The sequence below is a fragment of the Polyodon spathula genome, chromosome 20 (assembly GCF_017654505.1).
Source record: "Polyodon spathula isolate WHYD16114869_AA chromosome 20, ASM1765450v1, whole genome shotgun sequence".
NCBI classification, from domain to species: domain Eukaryota; kingdom Metazoa; phylum Chordata; class Actinopteri; order Acipenseriformes; family Polyodontidae; genus Polyodon; species Polyodon spathula.
Genome location: NC_054553.1, coordinates 13,935,541 through 13,955,065, shown reverse-complemented (window position 1 = coordinate 13,955,065; position 19,525 = coordinate 13,935,541). Strand labels below are relative to the sequence as shown.

The following is a 19,525-nucleotide window of genomic DNA, read 5'->3' as shown; positions in this document are numbered from 1 at the left end:
GCGCATAATTACAACATCGAGTTGCTATCGGCATTTCCTAGGTCAGAATCTGTGGTACACTGTATATGATACTATCAACCAGATACTATCAACTGGGAAATATTGTACAGATCGCTGTGTCACAGGTGGTGTACTGTGACAGTGTATGTGTGTGGGTGTTTGTTAATTAATCACGTGTGTTTATTGATTAATTCTGATGTCACTAATATATAAGGGAGGAAGGTGTACTGTTTGAGGAGTGTTGGAGAGTGTTGTGAGCCGTGTTATTGTTTGTTTTTGTTATAAATAAAATACAGCTAAAAACTTACCATTTTGTCTCCGGGTCTGTCACATTTGGTGTCGGAAGGGGGAAAGAGAGCGAGCCGGCACCCGCAGCAAGAGGGGGAGGAGCCCTGGGATGTCTGGCCCGCGTGCACGTGCTGTGGCCAGGAAGAGCACCGCTGGTGGGGATGTCCGGAGGTTCCCCCAGACTGGTGTGCTCACTGTGTGGGGTATGGGCACTGCTGGATGGAGTGCAAGACCCGCCTTGGCAAAGCAACACCAGCAGTAAGTAGTGTTGTGGTGCCTTGCATGTGCCAACTTCAGGCACACAACCCCCAGCTGCTCCTTTCCTTGCGGGGTGGTGGAACAAGTTGCACGAACAAGGCTTGGTGAGGCGCCACGCAGCCGAGGCGGGGAGCAGAAGAACAGCCTTGGCTGAGCTGGAACAAGGGGGGAGGAGCTCCATGTGGCCAGTTGGGAGGAGTTGATGCTGCTGTTTGGAATGCCAGAATGGGAGGAGCCATCACTGCCGTCCCATGAACCAGAGGCTGTTTATTAAGCATTTCAGTGCCACATTGTTTCAATGGCCATGTTAATAATACAGTCCATACGCTTTCAGTGTCTTAACAGTTGGTACAACTCTCTATTCTATGATTCTCTCAATTAAACTGTATTATAGTCATGTCTTCTTGAAATTCACCATTTCAAAACCTCATTTTTGGACATACAGTATTCACGATACAGATTCTTTTCACATATCCATTTGACTTTGTGTTATAAACATTTCCATCTGGCCACTAAGGATGCTTTGATTTTGTTCACAGAATCTCCCATTTCAAGTTTCTTTGGCATAAAGCCTCCCGTTTTGTATCCTGTGTTGTCTCAGTTCTCACTGCTGTATACTCTGCTATTGGATTACTTGGATAACAAGCTCACCTGGGCTCATCAAGACCTTGGCAGGCAGGAAGTGAGATCAGAGCTACAGGGTCTGACAACAGCAAGCTTGTACCAATGAGGGCCCTCTTTCAACAACTGGAGTGGCACATAAACAAATGTTTTATTTTATAAACATGAAGACATTTGCTTGTTCTTTGCATACCTCTAATATAGATTCATGTGTCCTGGTGTAGCAGGTAGTGGTGTGAGACTGCTGAGTTGAGCTTTGGTCCACATTCTTATATTACTTCACCCACAAGTAGTAAGGTGTGAAGGATGTCTTAACCCATTAAGTGCCATTTTCCCCAGACTTTTGTAATTTTTTGAAGCATTTTTAACTGGCACGTACCTGTTATTTAAATGTTCTCTTTAACTATGTTCTTAAGATAACTTACTTAAATTTCTAACCTCAAAAGTGAAGTCTACATGCAATGTATCAAATTACATAAATACAGCTTGTGTTCTGATTGTGGTCTAATTACAGTAGGTCAGGTAGGCAGGAAATGTAGTCAAATGTGGAAGTGTATAGGTAAGAAAAGGTAGAGAAAAAACATGAACAGTGTAATGGTGTTGTTGTTATTTAAAAAAATAATTCTGAAAAAAATAATTAATAACTTGCCCAGGATCACACACAGTGAGTCAGTGGCTGAGCAGAATGTGTATTTACTGTAAGATTGAATGGTGGATGTAATTTAAAAATGTAATAAAAAAAATAATAATAATCTTTTCATTTTATGTTTAAGGGACAGACAGAGCTACAATTGAAGAGCTTGTTTGACCCGTCTAAATGAGTAGCGTCATTCACTCGTCGCATATATTTAAAAATGTATTTTTATTGACGACTTGACTGTCAAATATTTAATAGACTAATTTATTTTAAACAAATACGGAAATCTAGATATGTACATACACTGTCACTCCTCTGAGTACGCTCTCCAACTCTTAGATCGCTTGTCATAAACACTGTTAAACATGAATCATCTAGTCATTCATGTTCCACCCAGTAACTGCATCCTCTCTGATTGGACTGTTCATACAACTCATTATTATTATTGAATGTTATTACATTATTAATAATACTGCCCTTTTTATACTCAGGTGTCAGTGGGGTTTCTCGTGTTAATTTTTGTTCCGATGTTGCGAGTAATATTATTGTTTCGAAGGGTGACGTAGGTTTTATATGTATTCCTAACTGGCTGTTGCCGATGGTACTACGCAAGTGTCAGTGGGGTTTCTCATGTTAATGCCTTGTTCCAAAGGTCTGCCTGTCACTAACAGGAATGAAAGAACAGAGGGAGTGATTCAGACTCTTCCTGAGAAGCAGTGGGTTTGCCCGGGCAAAGCCCGAAATAAGTTATTTTAATTTTTATTTTGGGCTTTGCCCAAAGTCAGCAATTTAATTATTATTATTTTTTTTAATAAATAACCATTTGGATAAACAATACCAACACTGCTGTACATGTATTCCACACTCAGCACAGAATTCTGATATGATGTGAAGGTTTTGGTTTCTACAGATGCATGGTTCAGGTTAGCAAAGACCTACTGTATTCATCTGTGACCTGATGCATTAAACAGGTAGCAGCGATCGTCCTCACTGAAAGTGTATACACGGTCACATTGGTACAGTAACTACAGGACTGTCTGAGAACATGGCTATGCCTTAATTCCCCAAACATTTCAAAAGAAAGTTTTTCTCATACTGTACGGTAACTTTAATCATTATCGCTGCCAGCTCAGCGCGAAGGATGCTCTAGTGCTGGCACCTGGGCCTCTGCCATTGGGATCACTGGACAGTCTTTCATGCTGTGTTCTCATCTTTGTTTTACAGATTTTCCTCCTTGCTTGTCCTCCAGGCAGACTAGCAACAATCGTCTTTAGGTAAGTACTGTAGTGACACCAATAATGCCAAGTAATGTTAATCTAAACCATGCTGACCAGGTTCTGAGTAGAGGCCTTCATGACCTGTGGTTGACGGCCTGTAAGATTACTTGAATACCTCACACTGACTGGAGTTTAGATTAAAGGACATTAAAGGGGGGGTGGGGGTTTCAAAAGTAATGTTGCATCAACTGCAGTATCTTAGCTTTATGCGACTTCCTGCTATAATCGCTTTACACAACTTCCTGCTATCCTGTGTCTTATCTATACTAACTTTACAACACACCATTTGCAGGATGACTGTCTTCCTCTTTGAGACTCAGCAGAGCGCTTGCCTGAGTGTGCGACTTTGTCCTGTTGGCAGTGCTGCAGAGTTTAGTGGAGAAGTAAACTCAAACCCTGCAATTAGCAAGAGCCCTCATTTCCTTACGTGTTAATTATACAGCATACAGGTCTGAATGTTTCAGTGTTATAGGCAGAAAACTGGGGGAGGGGTATTGCTGTTTTAAATGGAGTAGTTTTCTGTTTCGCATGTACAGTGCTTTGAGGTGTCTCAACAGAAAAGCAATACAACGGCCACTATACTTTTGACATTTTCACTTTGCGGTTTTATTTTGTTGTAACTTGGAGACTTTGTTACAACAGTACCAATAGTAATTATTTACTATTTTCTTGAATACTGTGAGTGTTTGACAGGGGTGTTTACATGGCTGTCTTTTTTTTTTTGAAGCTTTTCATCTGTAATTGACAGCTCAAAGGCTTTGTACTCAAGCACCCTGTCGCTCAGGAAGTTCTCACTGCAGAAATCTCTCTCTAGTCTGATTAGCCACGTCTGCCTTCTCCACTGGGACTGGCCGCACACAGCCCAGCCCAGCGCTCGACCAGATTATCGCAGCCAGCGCCGCAGCCGATACAGCAGGAGTGAAAAGTTATTTTTCGCACACCGTTTTCTGATACAGCACTCGGGTAGACACAATCAATTATTTTGTAATCGATCAAAGCCCACAAGGTCCCGTATTCCCCAGGTCTTTTCCCAGGAGGTTCAGCAGAGGCAGTGGCATGGTGAGCCTCCCACACTGAGTCCATTTAGAGGCAGAGAGCAAGCACGCATTCCCTGTGAGAATGAGCCATTTCAGGAATCACGTGGGTGAAAGAAACAGTAGTTTAAATCAGTAGGTAATCATGCTTTGACATCAGGAGGCCTTTCTCATTGTAGCTCATGTTGGCGGTGAGGGGCGACTCATTTGTCCTGCTGGCACCTAGCTGTACGGTCCAATACCATAAACAAATAACCCCCAATAAAAAAATTTCTTGCTAGCTGCCTGGCTGCAGCACTGTATATTTGATTTCCTTTGTCTGTTCTGACTCCATGTGCCAAACATCTCAAAATAATCTGGGAGAAGGCCTGATCCCAGGCCTGGGGGGAAAGACTGGAATATTTTCAAACGGGACCTTACCAGAGAGGAATAAAATAATCTTTATTGAGAAAACTGATACGCCAAACAAAAGCTGTGTAGCTAATTTAACAGCAATCCAGTTGTTCCCTCTGCAAGAGTCCCCGAAAACATCCCTGAGGGAACCCTGCAGTCTTGCAGTTTTGTTAAGTCTCGCCGTGCTTAAAAATCTACTTCAGTCCTCCAAAGATGTCCCCTCGGTGTGTCTTTATGTTAAGGACCAGCTAACACTGTTCATTGTAAGTGTGAGCCTTCAACATGGGCATGAGCATAGGTTTGGTAGAATATGTTGTTGAAGGCTTGCAGCATGCCATTAGATTATTTATTTTCAGATTGCATTGTATCAGGGTTGCCAAAAAAAGCTGAAAACTGAACTATTGTGTTGTTTCTGTCAGCTTTATAATACAAAGCAGCTGTTTCACACAGTGGAGAGGGGAAGCTGTTCAATCCCCTCATGCATTTTCAGGTAGAAAATGTGTAAGTTGTAATGTTTACTACTGTGTTTCAACTGTAATGTTTAATACTGTATTTAAAGGCAAAAACAGTCTCTGCTTCTTGCAAACATTGCAGTCGAATCTGACTGAGATTGTGGTCTATAATTGTTCTTACGATCTTTATCTGAGTGCTTTAAACACTAACTGTAGCTCAGATAGCGGGCTGCTTGTTGGAGGAGAAAATTAATCTGCAATAATCCGAAATGTGCAGCTGATCCTCTTAAACGTTTCCCTTTGTAGTGTTCATCCTGCCCTCGGGATGTTCAAACCTGGGATACATGAAACCAACTGCAGTCAAAGTGCTGTTCCTTTAAAACGTGACCAGGACTTCTAATCAATACACTTTGCATCTGGTAGGCCTACTGTACTGGATATTCTACCAGAGATGAAATAGTTCACAACAGAATAACGTTTGTTACTGAACCACAAGAATACTGCCATGTTCCTCCCAGATCTTTGCATACTTTGCCTAAGCTGCACAAAAAGAACATGGTCCGCTTAGTTTTCACATGCTTGCCCATGCTTGGTCTATGGCACCACACCCAAGTCATGTTCAGCTCATACAAATTGTCATGATAGTTTGTATGTTCAGCTCATATAAACTCATGGAAAATCTTGGAGAGCATTAGAAGCCTAGTGATGGGGTATTAAATGTCTGGATTTGGTGGGAGGAGTTTTATATGTAGCTTGAAGAGTTGTGGTTGCTAAAATTCCATGCTAAAAAAAAAACCCTTCGTCTTACTGAATCTAGGTTGTTTTAAAAACTCCAACACAGGTTGAGTTAGAACAGTGCTGGACAGCAACATCTCTTCATGTGCGCCTGACATTTCCAAATGAACCAGGCGAGTGTGGTGAGCGGAGCGGCCTACTCTCGTTCCCAACCCTCCCCCCTGTGGTCTTATTTACTGCCACCTTTGTGCTGATCAGATGTTGTCTTTAATAATGATTTCCCTTTGGAATGACTAGAGTGATTCGTTCAGTTTAGCAGAAGCCCCTTCATCAGTATGTGGAATTAGTTTTCATCTCTGTCCCATTTCCTGCTCATCCACCGATTTGCTGCACCCTCTGAACCGCTGATCCCTACCATGATCATGGATCGCAAGGTTTAGTTTCATGGTCACTCATGGAATGTAAACCATATTAAATTAGTTTGCAGTCTAATTTAAGTTGTAGTCTTTTTTTTTTTTTTTAATCGGTATTGTGAAATATCTGGGAAGCTCTCCAGTTGTCCTTTTGCCAAAGTCTTTAGACGTACCAAAGATCTTCTAGTATATAGAATATCTTTGGAAGTAACCTAAACGTTTTTGTGACTGCACTCAGGTAGACTCAATCAATTATTTTTTAATCTATTAAAGCCCACAGGTGTGGTTAATTGATTATTCAAAAATGCAATAAAACCCCTAGTTTAAACATGATACACATTTCTGAGTTGATATAAGATAATACTTTGCTGCATAAATAAACCCCCAAAAATACAACTGTATAAAATATAAATATATGTGGGCAGTTGACGGCCTTGACTAGCTCAGTGTATTTGAAATTGTGATTGAGCAGTCAGTGCATTTCCAAAAGGCACACTTGCATTACAAATAGAATCAAAGCTTGTCTTGACTGGCTGTCTCCCCAAAGTATATATTGAATGGTATGGTTCAGCTGAATAGAGAAATACTAAGAATGGTTAATTTCTAAATTCTTTAATAGTTTACTAGTTGTTTAAAAATGAGTGCACTATTTATTTTATTCCCAATTTTATTCCACATCTGCTGTCTATTTTCGTCATGTGATTAACAGCTTTTAAATCTGTTCGTATGGGACAATGGGCCCTATCTCCCACTGTGCTTTAACAATGAGGCATGACTCAAAACATTCAATCAGATCAAAATGGGATTCTATGATCATATTTTCCTTATTTTGTATAGTTGAAGTTGCTTTTCTTTTGGTGATGCATGTCCCTGGTCCTGGGGTATTTCACTTGATTCATTGTTCTGGTGCTTGCTGCTTATTTCCTGTCTGTTCATGTTTGCCCTTTCCTGTTTTCTCCAGGATGCAGGTACACATGCTCAATGGAGCGCTATTGGCCCTTCTGTTCCCTGTTGTCAACACCAGGCTGGTGAGTAATACTGTTTGTCACTTTCCAGCTGCTTATGAATACACTTCATGCCATTGTGATCCACGGCACCTGTGTGTCTTCCAGCCCACTCATACAGGGAGCTTAAAGCTGCAGCACCTCATAGCCACGTGCACCATTTAACAACGTACATTCAAGAGATGTAATTCCAACGTAGTGTACAGGGCAGGGCTAATGTATGGTGTGTGTTGTGCTTTTTTTTTTAAAACTGGATGGTATTTGGTTGATTTGTTTGTCATCCAGATTGAAGTCTGCAGTCTCTAAGCACAGCAGATCAATCCATTAGCCAGCAGGGTCTAGTAAAATGACTTCTTGTAATCTGACTTCCTCTACTTTCAGCTAAGTGCTGCTGAATGGGATTCTGAATTCTCTTGATGGTATAATACGTACACCCAATGCAATAATAACGTAGCCTACCTTTTCAGTAACTACTGTGCACCATTACTGTAAGCACTGCATTGGCATATATAGGCTGGCAATATCCATGGTGCTGCAGCACAAGGAAGTGTACTCATGTTAATAAGAACCAGACTCGCTACCACATGAGAGAATTAATCAGCCAGCTAGAGGCGACACCATATTTAATAAAGGACAATGCTAGTTGTATCTCTAACACCTTTAAATGAAGCACCCCAAAGGGCTGTGCTGTTTCCCATTTTTAAAACATGAGCAAAGATCACTTGAGGCAATATACAGCCAATTACACATGGTCTTTTATATAAAAAGACAGGAACTGTAATATTAATACTAGTGTAGTGAGTAGCAACAAATAAATATAGCGCGGTGCTGGGAATAGGACAATTGGTGTCGAGTATTCTGTTTATTTTCATTTTTTTTTTATTTAAAAATGCAAAAAATCAATAACAAATGTATTAAATCTAATTTCTAAGTCCTACATTACATTTTGCATGCTTATCTATTGAAACCTTAATAGGTATTTATTCCACATTAAATAAGAGTGCCAATGACTTCCTTTCTCCCAGTAACAAGCCAGTCTCCAGCCTTGGCACCTGTAGTGGTTTAATTGACTCTATCCTGGTCTCTGTAGAAATGGCAAGTGGAAACTCAGCAACAATGTAATGTGTTCTAAAGGGCTGGTATTAATTAACAGGGATTTCTCACATCATTTATCAAACCCAGATGTGAGACCATAACGTGATGTATGGAAATGTCTCATTAATACAGTGAAAACAAGTCATGCCTTACAGTCTGTATTCTCTAAATTAGTTTTATACAAATGCCAAGAAAGTATGATATGTTACTGCTGCTATTTTATAATGAAAACATAAACTACAATACTAATCAGAAAGAACAAACAAATATATTTTGATACATAAAACGAATACTACACACTGTCGGTTTTGCCCTCTTGGCACCTTGTTAATAATAATAATAATAGATTTCTATAAAGCGCCTTTCATATTGTGCATTACATGCAGAGTCACTTAAATTAGGATATTGATTTAACATCTCATCTGCAGGATGGAGCACAAAGAGGTTAAGTGACTTGCTCAGGGTCATACAATGATTCAATCAGTGGCAGAGGTGGGATTTGAACCGGTGACCTTCTGGTTACAACCCTTTGTCTGCTGCATGCTCTTGCTAAGATGTACCATGCTTGAATTGTATTACAACTGGGCAAACAATTAAATGACAAGAGTGTATTGAATCCAGACAATGAAAATCATTTGGATTAGTGTTTCTCAAAAGTACTGAGAAGGTGTTTGTGAAACATGTTCCCAAAAATTCTAACCTGGTTTGACTAAACCACCTAATTTTAATATCATGAGAAAAAATCCTGTGCTGTTACTTCTGTCTCGTGCACAAGAGTCTAATGGCAGGCGGTACCTTCATGGTGGATGGAGTCACAATACACACAGGACGTTATTCAACCTCCCAGGGGAATAGGAGGACCCAGCCTATGGGTGTATGGTCTGATACAAAGGTCCTGCAAAGCTCCAGCGTTGTCAGTTACAGCAGTCTACAGTATAATAAGCACGTAGCTGCAAGCAGGAGCTTTACAAGTGCTCCTTTTTAAATTCCATAGAACAATACATTCTGGATAAGGAGACCTGTGTACACACAACTGTGCTAAACTGATAAGCACTGCAGAGCTAACCTAGGCTCAGTCTGATTCCGAGACAGTCGGTGTTATGTGCACCCCATGCAGTAGGTCAATCCTGAATACTAATTTAGGATATAGAGATGTGGGTTTCTGCATTTTACCAGTTTGTGATAGAAGAGAAGGTTTCAGGAACACTTTGTTCCACAGACCCTTGACAGGAACATGGAAGTATACACATGTTAAGAATGTGCTGTTAACAGTAACAGCACAGGATATTTTCTGATGATATTGAAATAAGGTGGTATAGTCCAGATAAGTTTGGTAGCACATTTCATGAATGTTACCACATCCTGTGTCACCTTGTGGCAGTGTTAGAAGTCAGTGTAATCATGTTATCCTGTTCACCTAAAGGACTCAATAACAGCCTTGTCATTAATCTATTTGCCCAGGTGCAATGCAATGCAAGCATGGTACAAAGTATCTGGTAGAGAGCAAAAGACTTGAGATATTCTTATTATAACTGAAAAACAGCATATCCCAGTCGCCAGTTTTCCCAGTCTTCATTCCTGGAATTGATTTTGTTTTTCACAGCTCCAGTTGCAGTATGATAATATTCAGTTTTACGATCACAGTTCATAATAATAAAGTATAGACTGTAAACACGGACAGTAAGGGGTCTAGGGGGGGCTTTAATTCACAGTTCGCCATACACAGGGGGCCTTTTCTATTAGAAGAACTAGACACAGCTGTATTTAATGTAGCCAGGAAGAGAGATTGGAATCCTTTCATAGAAGAGCACTTAATCAAGAATGAACCAATCCCTATGCAGGCCTGGTTCCAGCTCTTAAAACGAGAGGGCCATTCAGCAGGAAATTTCATTGTAGCCCTAAAAATGAAGTAACTCTTTGTAGCTCGAGGAGTATTGAAGGTCTGTCGACCACTTAGTTCAGGTGAGTTTTCCTGTAATTATGTAAGGAAGCCTGTATATTACCTTAATGGTAAGGTTTGCTTTAGTGTTTTAGGATTCCAATTAAAGCGCTACTTTAATACAACGTCAAAATGTATTGTGCACTGAAGTGAGTGGTTGTGTTTATGTAATATGAATGAAACACTTAGTTGTTGTTCTTGAAAGTTTCTACCCTAGATGTGAGCACAAACGCACATTCTTTTTATTTGGTTTGCAGTGAAAACATTTCTGCCAGTTTGGTGGGTTCTGGGCTCTCTTGTTTGGCTGAGCTGTTTGAAGGCTGTTTTATCAGAATCGCTATCTACTTTTAAAGACATCCTACCATATATCTGGAGTTGGCATAGTGCAGACTCCTGTAAGATTGCTAGAGGTGTCTGACGGGATCGAGTACGTCCAGGAGGATTGTGCATTGCCACCAACTAGACGTTCAAGTTAAATTGAGAGATGTTATATTATATGGGTATTTTGCAAAAAAACCTGTCTGTCTAACTGTACCACATGTTTGAAAGAATCCTGTGCTATGTCTATTACTTCAAGGGCAAAAATGATAAGCCCAGAGTGCATTGCAACAAGCTGGGAACATTACCTTCACCATCTTGGTACAAAACATTCCGGAATAGCAAGGAATGATATGCACAATTCAGAAGGGGAAGTCCTGAACTGATTAGCACTGAAGAGCTAACCTTCAATCTATGATTATACTGACCAAGAGCCGGTGTCGTGCGGTATCTTCATGGTGGATGACTGCAATACACATGGGGTGTTATTCAGCCTCCCAGGGGAATCACAGGATCCAGCCTATGGGTTTATGGTCTGATGCAAAAGTCCCGCAAAGCTCCAGCTTCAGTCAGTTACAGTCTATAATAAACATGTAGCTGCAAGCAGGAGTTGTGAAAATGCTCTGTTATTAAATTCTTGTTGGATGCCCTCTTGCCTCACCGTGGTATGAACAGAATTGTACACTGACAGCTCAAGCCTTTAGTGTCGCCTTTTGCATAAAGAGTGAACGCAGAATATGACACATATAGTCTAAATGCATGCATTGCGGTGCCAAATCATTTGCCAGCATGTCAAAGTCATCTTAGCTGAACGGCCTGTGTGTCATCTAATAATTACTCATTCCATCTAGCTTCTTCAATCAACCTATTAGACTAATAGTTAGGAACACACTAGTTTCCTATGGCCAGAGCCGTAACATATTTAGGGCCTGGGGTAGGCAGTCTTATTTGCGACTAGTTAAAATGTGTTGCTGCAAGATAAGATTTCCTGCCTTTACGATTTATATTCAATTCTGGCATTTTCAATACAAATCATTGATAATGAGTTTATTTTACGCATGGTCATTTTTTGTTAGGGCTGGAGTTTAGTTTTTGACTCCACAGTAAAAGCTAAGGCAGAGAATTTGTGGAATATTAGCAGTGTCGCTGTAAACAATAAAAACTACTGTATAATTCTTTTAGCAGCCAGATTAACCCTTACAAAATTGTTTTATATCGCTATAGTATCCTCGTATATATAACTTTTAAGTACATTGTGTGGTGTTTTCTAATAAATGATGATTGTTACTGTAAAAAAGCATGCATTGAAAGTAATCATAACGCAAACATGGATACTGCAATGAACATTTTCGGGTCTGCCTAATCTTAAAAATCCTGCCGGCTACCTGGCTCTTTTAACTAATTTTACCCAGGCACTGTAAGAGACAGCCCTGATCCGTTTTGAAAGAGCAGAGTGAGAGTTTCAAAAGCATGTATTTCTGGCATTGGACCATGTCAGGAGAGAGCCATGAATGTGAGTGTTTTCATGATCAGGGTCCCTGGGACGAATCATTTGAACGTGTGTGTGTGTGTTTTCTTTTTTTTTTTTTCTTCTTTTGCACATTTTAAAATTGTTCAGTTTTTTTGGTTGCTTTTGGTCCCTTTTTTGTGTATATGGCTATAATTCCTTTTATTTATTATCCAATTTGTTCACATTTGTTTTCTGTTGACTTAGAAACAGCCTCCATTCCCAAGCTGTTTGCAACTCTGAGGTTCTACTGTATTATGAATTGTTACTTGCCTGTAGTCTCCTGGCACACCCTAGAACATGGGGCGCACCATCTTAAGAGTTGATCCTGGACTGAGATGTTTTGAATCAGTTAGGAAATACAATTCCAGTGTATGGGGGAGACACTCTTGTTCATAGTCAGTACAGCACAGCACAGCCTAGAACCACATTAACTAAAGCATCTCTAATGAAGTTGATAATGTACGCTGTGCAGAAGGAAGAAATAGTATTGCTGCTTGGTTTCTCAAGTATCAAACCCTTTGGTATTGTGCTTTAAACACACAGACAACAGGTCCATAGCTGCTAAAGCAAGTGGAAGCTGGTAGGTAAAGAGGCAGCAATGTGGTCAGGGTGACCATTTCACCAGACCCCTGTTGTTATTGTCAGGGCTGCAGGAACAGAATGGGATTATGGTAGTGCTATTATCAGGGGTTTTGTTTTTCAGTGTAAGGGATTGAAATTATTTAATTAGTTATTCTTGGGTATTCTTTAAGTTTGGTGTTGAAAGTGTTCAAAATATAAAGTCTGTTTGCTCCATCAATGTCGGCGTGTTCCACCGACACAGAAGCAATAGGACCGGCCCAGGTGCATGAAAAATATTATTACAGCTTATGTAAAACGGATGAAAAGCTGAAAATCAACGGTTACATCATCCTTCCCTCGCGCGCACTGAGCATGGACGGTATCCATGGATACTAATGGGCAGCTTTCGTCAATACAGAGAAACAGAAATGAACTACATTTGACAAGTACTGCTTTACATTTGTTTCACAGATGCAATTGCTATTGGTGGATTATTGAACCAGCCCTGCTGTGTGTGTGTGTGTGTGTGAGGTGCAGCTCCTGGCAGCCCTGGGGTGCTGTGTGTGAGGTGGAGCTCCTGGCAACCCTGGCGTGCTGTGTGTGAGGTGGAGCTCCTGGCAGCCCTGGGGTGCTGTGTGTGAGGTGGAGCTCCTTGCTGCCCTGAGGTGCTGTGTGTGTGTGAGGTGGAGCTCCTGGCAGCCCTGCTGTGTGTGTGTGTGTGTGAGGTGGAGCTCCTGGCAGCCGTGAGGTGCTGTGTGTGTGTGAGGTGGAGCTCCTGGCAGCTCTGCTGTGATGTGTGTGAGGTGGAGCTCCTGGCAGCCCTGGGGTGCAGTGTGTGTGAGATGGAGCTCCTTACAGCCCTAGGGTGCTGTGTGTGTGTGTGCGAGGTGGAGCTCCTGGCAGCCCAGGGATGCTGTGTGTGAGGTGGAGCTCCTGGCAGCCCAGGGGTGCTGTGTGTGTGAGATGGAGCTCCTGGCTCCTGTCGGCAGCACTCAAGTCTTTTATCCAGAGTGCATCTGCAGACAGACATGCCTGTGAATCTGGTTTTCAGAGTAGGAGGCTGTCTTGTCTGCTTGGCTGTAGAATAACGTTTTGAAGGTGCTGAAATTTGCTGTTTGCAACATGCATATAGGCTTCCCAAAATCCCACAGTCAATTACAGTAGCTAAAGTGTTTGTCTACTTGACTTGTACTAAGTTTCATTTCTAATTGGAGTCCCCTGTGGCTTACCTAGAGAAGACACTGCAGTGTGGAGTGTGAGGTGAGTCATGCGCTCAATTGCCAGTATTGGCGGGGGACCAATGTAAAGAGCTGCATTGGCTTTTGCAGTGCTGTCGGAAAAACAACTGGGGGTGGTTCGCCACAGTGACCCCTACTGATCATGGGTCAGACTGGGTCAGACCAGGCCAGACAGAAGGTTCACCAACAGGGTTCAGTCGCTTGTTAACATCCACAGTGAAGAGAGACAGTTAGCTAGGCATTGGAAGCAGAGGATGTCTGTTGATTTAGAGTCACCCTGATTTGCGGGTTGCAGTAGTTAGGTACTAATTGGGCGTTTCAAAATAATAATAATAATAATAATAAAAATAATGATGATGTTTGAAGTCATGGATGAATATATAAATCTTTGACAACAGGACAGTGTGTTCCCGCAGGTTGAATATAGCGACTGAACCAAAGCCTGGCATAACCATGATGAATGTACGTTATAAATTGCAACCGTTACCAAGATGTATCGGACACCGAACTGAATAAGAACGAAAAGGGAGGGCTCCCATAAAAGAAACAATGTGCTGCTATGGGGTGAGGAGGTGGCTGCAGTTCAGAACAAGATGTAGCTGATCAGTGCAATATTCTGACAGTCACAGATGTGTGGAGAGATAGGGAAAGGAATGGGTTAGCACAAACAGCACATCAGCATTTTTTCTTTTCTACAAAATATGCATTTTTCCAGTATAGTTATGGCCAAAAGTTTAGCATCACTATAAAATTAACTAATTGTGCTTCATAAAGTCGAATGAAGCCTGCTGAATAATGTTACATTAACATATTGAATTAGGTACTGCTTTGTATATTTCCATATACTTAATGAAAAACTGACATTCTGTGACATTTTGTAATCTGACATGAAATACTGTACTGCTATTATGGCTTCCAGTAGACTGATATCATTTAGCTTCTGCTGTGTCTGCCTTGGGGGGGAAAAAGAGAACATACAGTAGTAGTAAAATCATTTGAATTGGAAATTAAGTCAGTGGGTCACTGGCACATTAAATGTTTAATCTTTAAACTAAACGACTGTGCAGCAGACTTGGACACGTTAAATCTATATACTTATATATGTATGTATGTTTGTACAGTCAGTGTCTTATATCAAATATTTAAGTATAAGATGAAACAATAACATAACATGACATACATGTACCCCATATATCCATCTATCCTGATCAAACTGGCAACTGTCTGGCTCTTTAGTTCTGTACTTACAGTGAAGCCTAAAATAAACACACACCAGTGCTTGAAAAGCATGTTGTGACTGCAGGAGAATTGTTCGTTTACCAAATCAAAGAAAGACTAATCAACTTTAAAAAATCACCAGTAACCCCCAGAAAGGCAGGTTGGAGCAGGATTAGTAGTCCCATTACTTTCTGTCTTCACCATGAGCTTTTACAGAACATGAGCACACAGAGTGCTGTATGAATGTGACACTTCCCAGTGCTTCTCTCCAGCAGGAGTGTGTGGAGCCCAGGAGGAGCTCCGCATCCTGCAGCAAAAGAAAGAGGCTTACTTTAGCAATGTTTCTAAGCTGAAAAAAATGACACTTTGGTTACATTCCTTAAATGCGGTTCGAATGAAAGCTCTGGGTCCAAAATTACACCCAAGTTCCTCATTTCAGCTGTAAAGTTTGTTTACTTCGTGAAAATATTAAGTCAGTCTTCTTCAGGTAATCATCAATCAAAAGACTTTAATTCCAGAAGCAAGCCAATCCAGAGACATTACAGAGTGCAATATCTGCAATACTGTAAGTGCAGTTACAGTTTTCAGCAGATGACATTCTGAGCAAACAAAGCTGCAGGTAAAAATCTACAGGTCTCTATAGATGGCAAAATAATGAGCGACCAATATGGCAGTTGTGAGTCTACAGGTCTCGGAAAGATATAGGATTCCAAACAAATACAGTTTACAGACATGGATATACAGGGCAGGTTACACCCCCAGGTAATGCAATCTTCTATTCCCACCAATAAAAAGAGTTAGACCCCCCCCCCCCCCCCCCCCCCCCCCCCCCTTACTTGGAAGCATGCCATGTCCAGTGACGCCACTTATAGCCAAAGTTTAGTGGATTATATCCAATTTTTTTGGGTTGATTGTGGTTCGTACCTGTGATTTTAAGATCATCATTTTAAGTAGAAAACAACTCCTGCAAAATACAAGGGTCATCTGCCCAGGATCAAAAGGGCTCTTTTGAACCATGAAAGAGCCAGTTTGTTATCTTGATTCTTAAATATGCAGGCACCTTTTTCTGGGTGCAAAGCTACAGACAGCGTCTCAATGATTTCTCCCTTCGATTGTAACTGAATGTCACCCAAAGGCAGCATGTGTAGGAAAAACTAAATTGGCCCGAGAACAGATGGGGGACGCCACATGTAACTTCAGATAGAAAGGAAGAATCTCCCTTAATTTGAACACATTGTAGACTCTTGAGACGTTCAGTTACAATAGGATGATCAGTAGTGTCACATTCTGCATTCATAGATCTAGAAGAATAAGGACTGAGGGGAAGCCTGTATCTGATGACAAGAGCACTTTATTTACCACTCGCTTTCAGTACAACGGCCAGGGTGGAAACTTCATATATATCATGCACTGCTAGGAAGGTATTAAGTTGGTTAGCTACCACTCTTGCTAAAACTTGAAATAGAAAGGAGAGATTATAAATATACCTAAAGTTGTTAAGGATTTTGGGATCCAGAGTATTTGTTTCTTTGCAGACGCCCTTATTCAGGGCGACCTTACAATTTTTACAAAATCGCAGTACAGAGTATCACATTACAAAATATTGCATTATAAAATATCACATTGCAGACTATCACATTACTGATAAGAGCAGTTATAAAGTACAATAAAATCAGTAGCAGGTAAAATGTGCAATAACCAGTGATGAGATGGCAGGCGATAACAGTGTAAGAGATCAATCACTGTGATAACATCACAGTTATGAGTTGGTAATGTCAGAACACTGACTTCTGACCTTGAGCCAGGCTGCTACTGCAGTAACAGGTACAGTTTCTGAACAAACAAAATCCCCCGGCCCTAATTATTATTATTATTATTATTTATTTTTTTATTTTTTTAAATGTGCTATCCACAAAACCGTTATGAATTTAAGTGTTTAAAAGTGTCCGGCTCCGGTGATCGCCGTTACCGATGGTATAATGTGTCTAATGTAATGAAGTCCAGAGCGCCCCTTGAGGCCTGTGTTTCAGTAAAGCTCCTGAGTGTTTGATCTGTTTCGCTGGTGGTGGGTGGGCATTCCATCAAGGCCAGCAGTCCTGCATCAACAGGAAACAGGACAATGAGGAAAGGAAGTGTCTCAACAGATTCCCGCTGAATCATTTCCTCAGAGTCTGAAAGTGGGTTTTTTGAGGGCTATAAAACCTGAAGAGGATTTGAAAGCACAGAAGTTACAACAAGCAAATAAGAACTGTTCTGCTTAGATGAGAGCAGAGTCTGGTTTTAAGCCCTTTTATCAGCAATTAGCCAGGACAGGGTGCGCAGTGAGGTGATTCCGACTGCACACTCAGGCTGCCTTGTGGCTTCAGCCATCCGGGAGTGTCATTTAGAAACTGGCTTATTGAGTGCTGTCAAATTCAAAATAATAACATTTACATTTTCCTGTTTTTTGTAAAGCTTTATAAACTCAGTATTCCTAAACAACATAAACTTTATGGTAAACCGTTTGAGATGCCTACACCGTATTTTAGTGGTATGGAAAGTCTTTGTTCAAAAGCTATGTTTAGACATGATTTAAGATATGAAAGGCCTATCTTTGAGAATGGTGTTATATTCAGGTACACCAGGTAATGGGTATTGTATAAGGATAGTAACCGTTTTGTGAAGAAGGAAGAAAAGGAGACTGAACAAAAGCCTTCAACTACAACTTGAAACATGCCTGTGCTGTAATGTAATAGATAGACGAGGCACCAAACAGGGCACCAGGACCATTAAAGGATGACTTAAATGAGGCTGGCAAAATAAAAGCCATGGTGATCAGTCATTGATAATTCATGGTTGCATCTCTAATGTGAATAGGGTTGCCACATGCCCCTGTTTTCCCATGTTTAATGTTCTGCTTCCACATCCATGTAGATTATACAGCAGCACAGCAATGCCAGTACTGTAAATTGAGCACAAGTTAAATATGTCAAGATAATATTACTGCAATAGTAATGATTTCATCACTTCCTTAACGAAGCACCCGGCAACCAAGTAGGCATGGTGTCTGAGAGTTGTTAGTAAATTCAGCACTAGCAACATTCAAAACAAATACTGGATTGAAAACAGAAATAATGTGACAGTGCAAAATAGAACCTTCTCTGTCTAAAAAGAAAAATATATATTTTCAATATTGAGGAGGACACATTGGTATGGCTTTGTAGTAAATGCTAAGCACTGCTTCTGGTAAGTTAGTTAACATCCATAACTATTAAGCACTCAATTGTCCTAAATTTAGAAGTACTAAAAGTAACTTAATAAATTCAATGCTGAACATTTGGACTAGATGTCTTTCTCAGTGTCTTCTGTTGCAGGTTACAGTTACCTGAACCACATGTTGTGCAAGTCATGCAGCCCTAGCCTGGTGCTACTTAACCTCTTACCAGTGTTGCCATAGTGACCTGTTGCAATCCAAGCACAATCAGCCTGCAAGTGTTCTGCATTTCCAAAGCTTGGGAGAGATTGCTCCAGTTGTGCCTGTGTGTCCTGTCAACCCCATGCCAGAGAAGCAGAGTACTCCACTTGCTGTTTTCCAGCTGCCTTTAACTTAACATATTTCAGATCAGGAATGGGCACAAAAATATTTTACCATGCACAGAAACCTATTTTAAAATACAAATAATATTTTCTATTTTTATTTAAAATAAAATTTTCTATTTCAAAGACTTTTTGAGAATGAAAAACTGTTTTGCTAATAGTTTTTGTTGTTATTATTTTTAAATAATATGAATAAAAAATACCGAATAGACTTTATTATGTCTGAATAAAAATATAACACACGTGCGAGTATGTTTTCTATTGGGGGGCTTCAGGAAACGGGTGCGATTTCAGGATGAACCAATCAGAGGTAAATAACTGTTTAGTAACCGTGGTACTATGTGAAAATATGGTAATCTGACATTGTTTTTTGCTACAATTTCTTTGGAAAATGGTGAAAAAATGTGAAACTGTGAAACCATAATGAAAATATAAATTTATTCTTTTTTAACCATTCTGAAGTAGATTTTGATGTGTGCTTTGGATTGTTGTCGTGTTGGAACGTTGCACAGTTTTTGTAGCCGAGGGTTTCAGATGATTGGCCAATATCTTTTGGTATGCATTGGAATCCATTTTATCATGTACTGGAACTAAATTTCCTGTGCCATTAGAGGAAGAACAGCCCCATAGAAGGATATTACCACCTCTGATTGACAGTAGGTATGGTGTATTTTTTTGAATGCCTCACCAGACTTTCTCCAAACGTAATGATTATCAGAGTGACCAAATAGCTTGATATTTTTTTTTTTTTGTTTCATCACTCCACAAAACCTTTGACCAGAATTCATATCCATCATTCAAATGCCGTTTTGCAGACTTTAAGTAGTTACATAAGAACATAAGAACATAAGAAAGTTTACAAACGAGAGGAGGCCATTCGGCCCATCTTGCTCGTTTGGTTGTTAGTAGCTTATTGATCCCAAAATCTCATCAAGCAGCTTCTTGAAGGATCCCAGGG

At 40.5% G+C, this 19,525-nt stretch overlaps 1 protein-coding gene across 1 annotated transcript in view; it reads left to right on the top strand.

Moving 5' to 3' along the window:
- LOC121295926 (transmembrane protein 164-like) overlaps nucleotides 1-19,525 on the top strand; it is a 44,611-nt gene that overhangs the window by 14,685 nt on the left and 10,401 nt on the right. Inside the window, exons 2-3 of the mRNA XM_041221053.1 lie at nucleotides 3,029-3,078; nucleotides 7,070-7,136. Coding sequence (XP_041076987.1) covers nucleotides 3,029-3,078; nucleotides 7,070-7,136 — 117 coding nt within the window. The remainder of the gene's footprint in view (nucleotides 1-3,028; nucleotides 3,079-7,069; nucleotides 7,137-19,525) is intronic.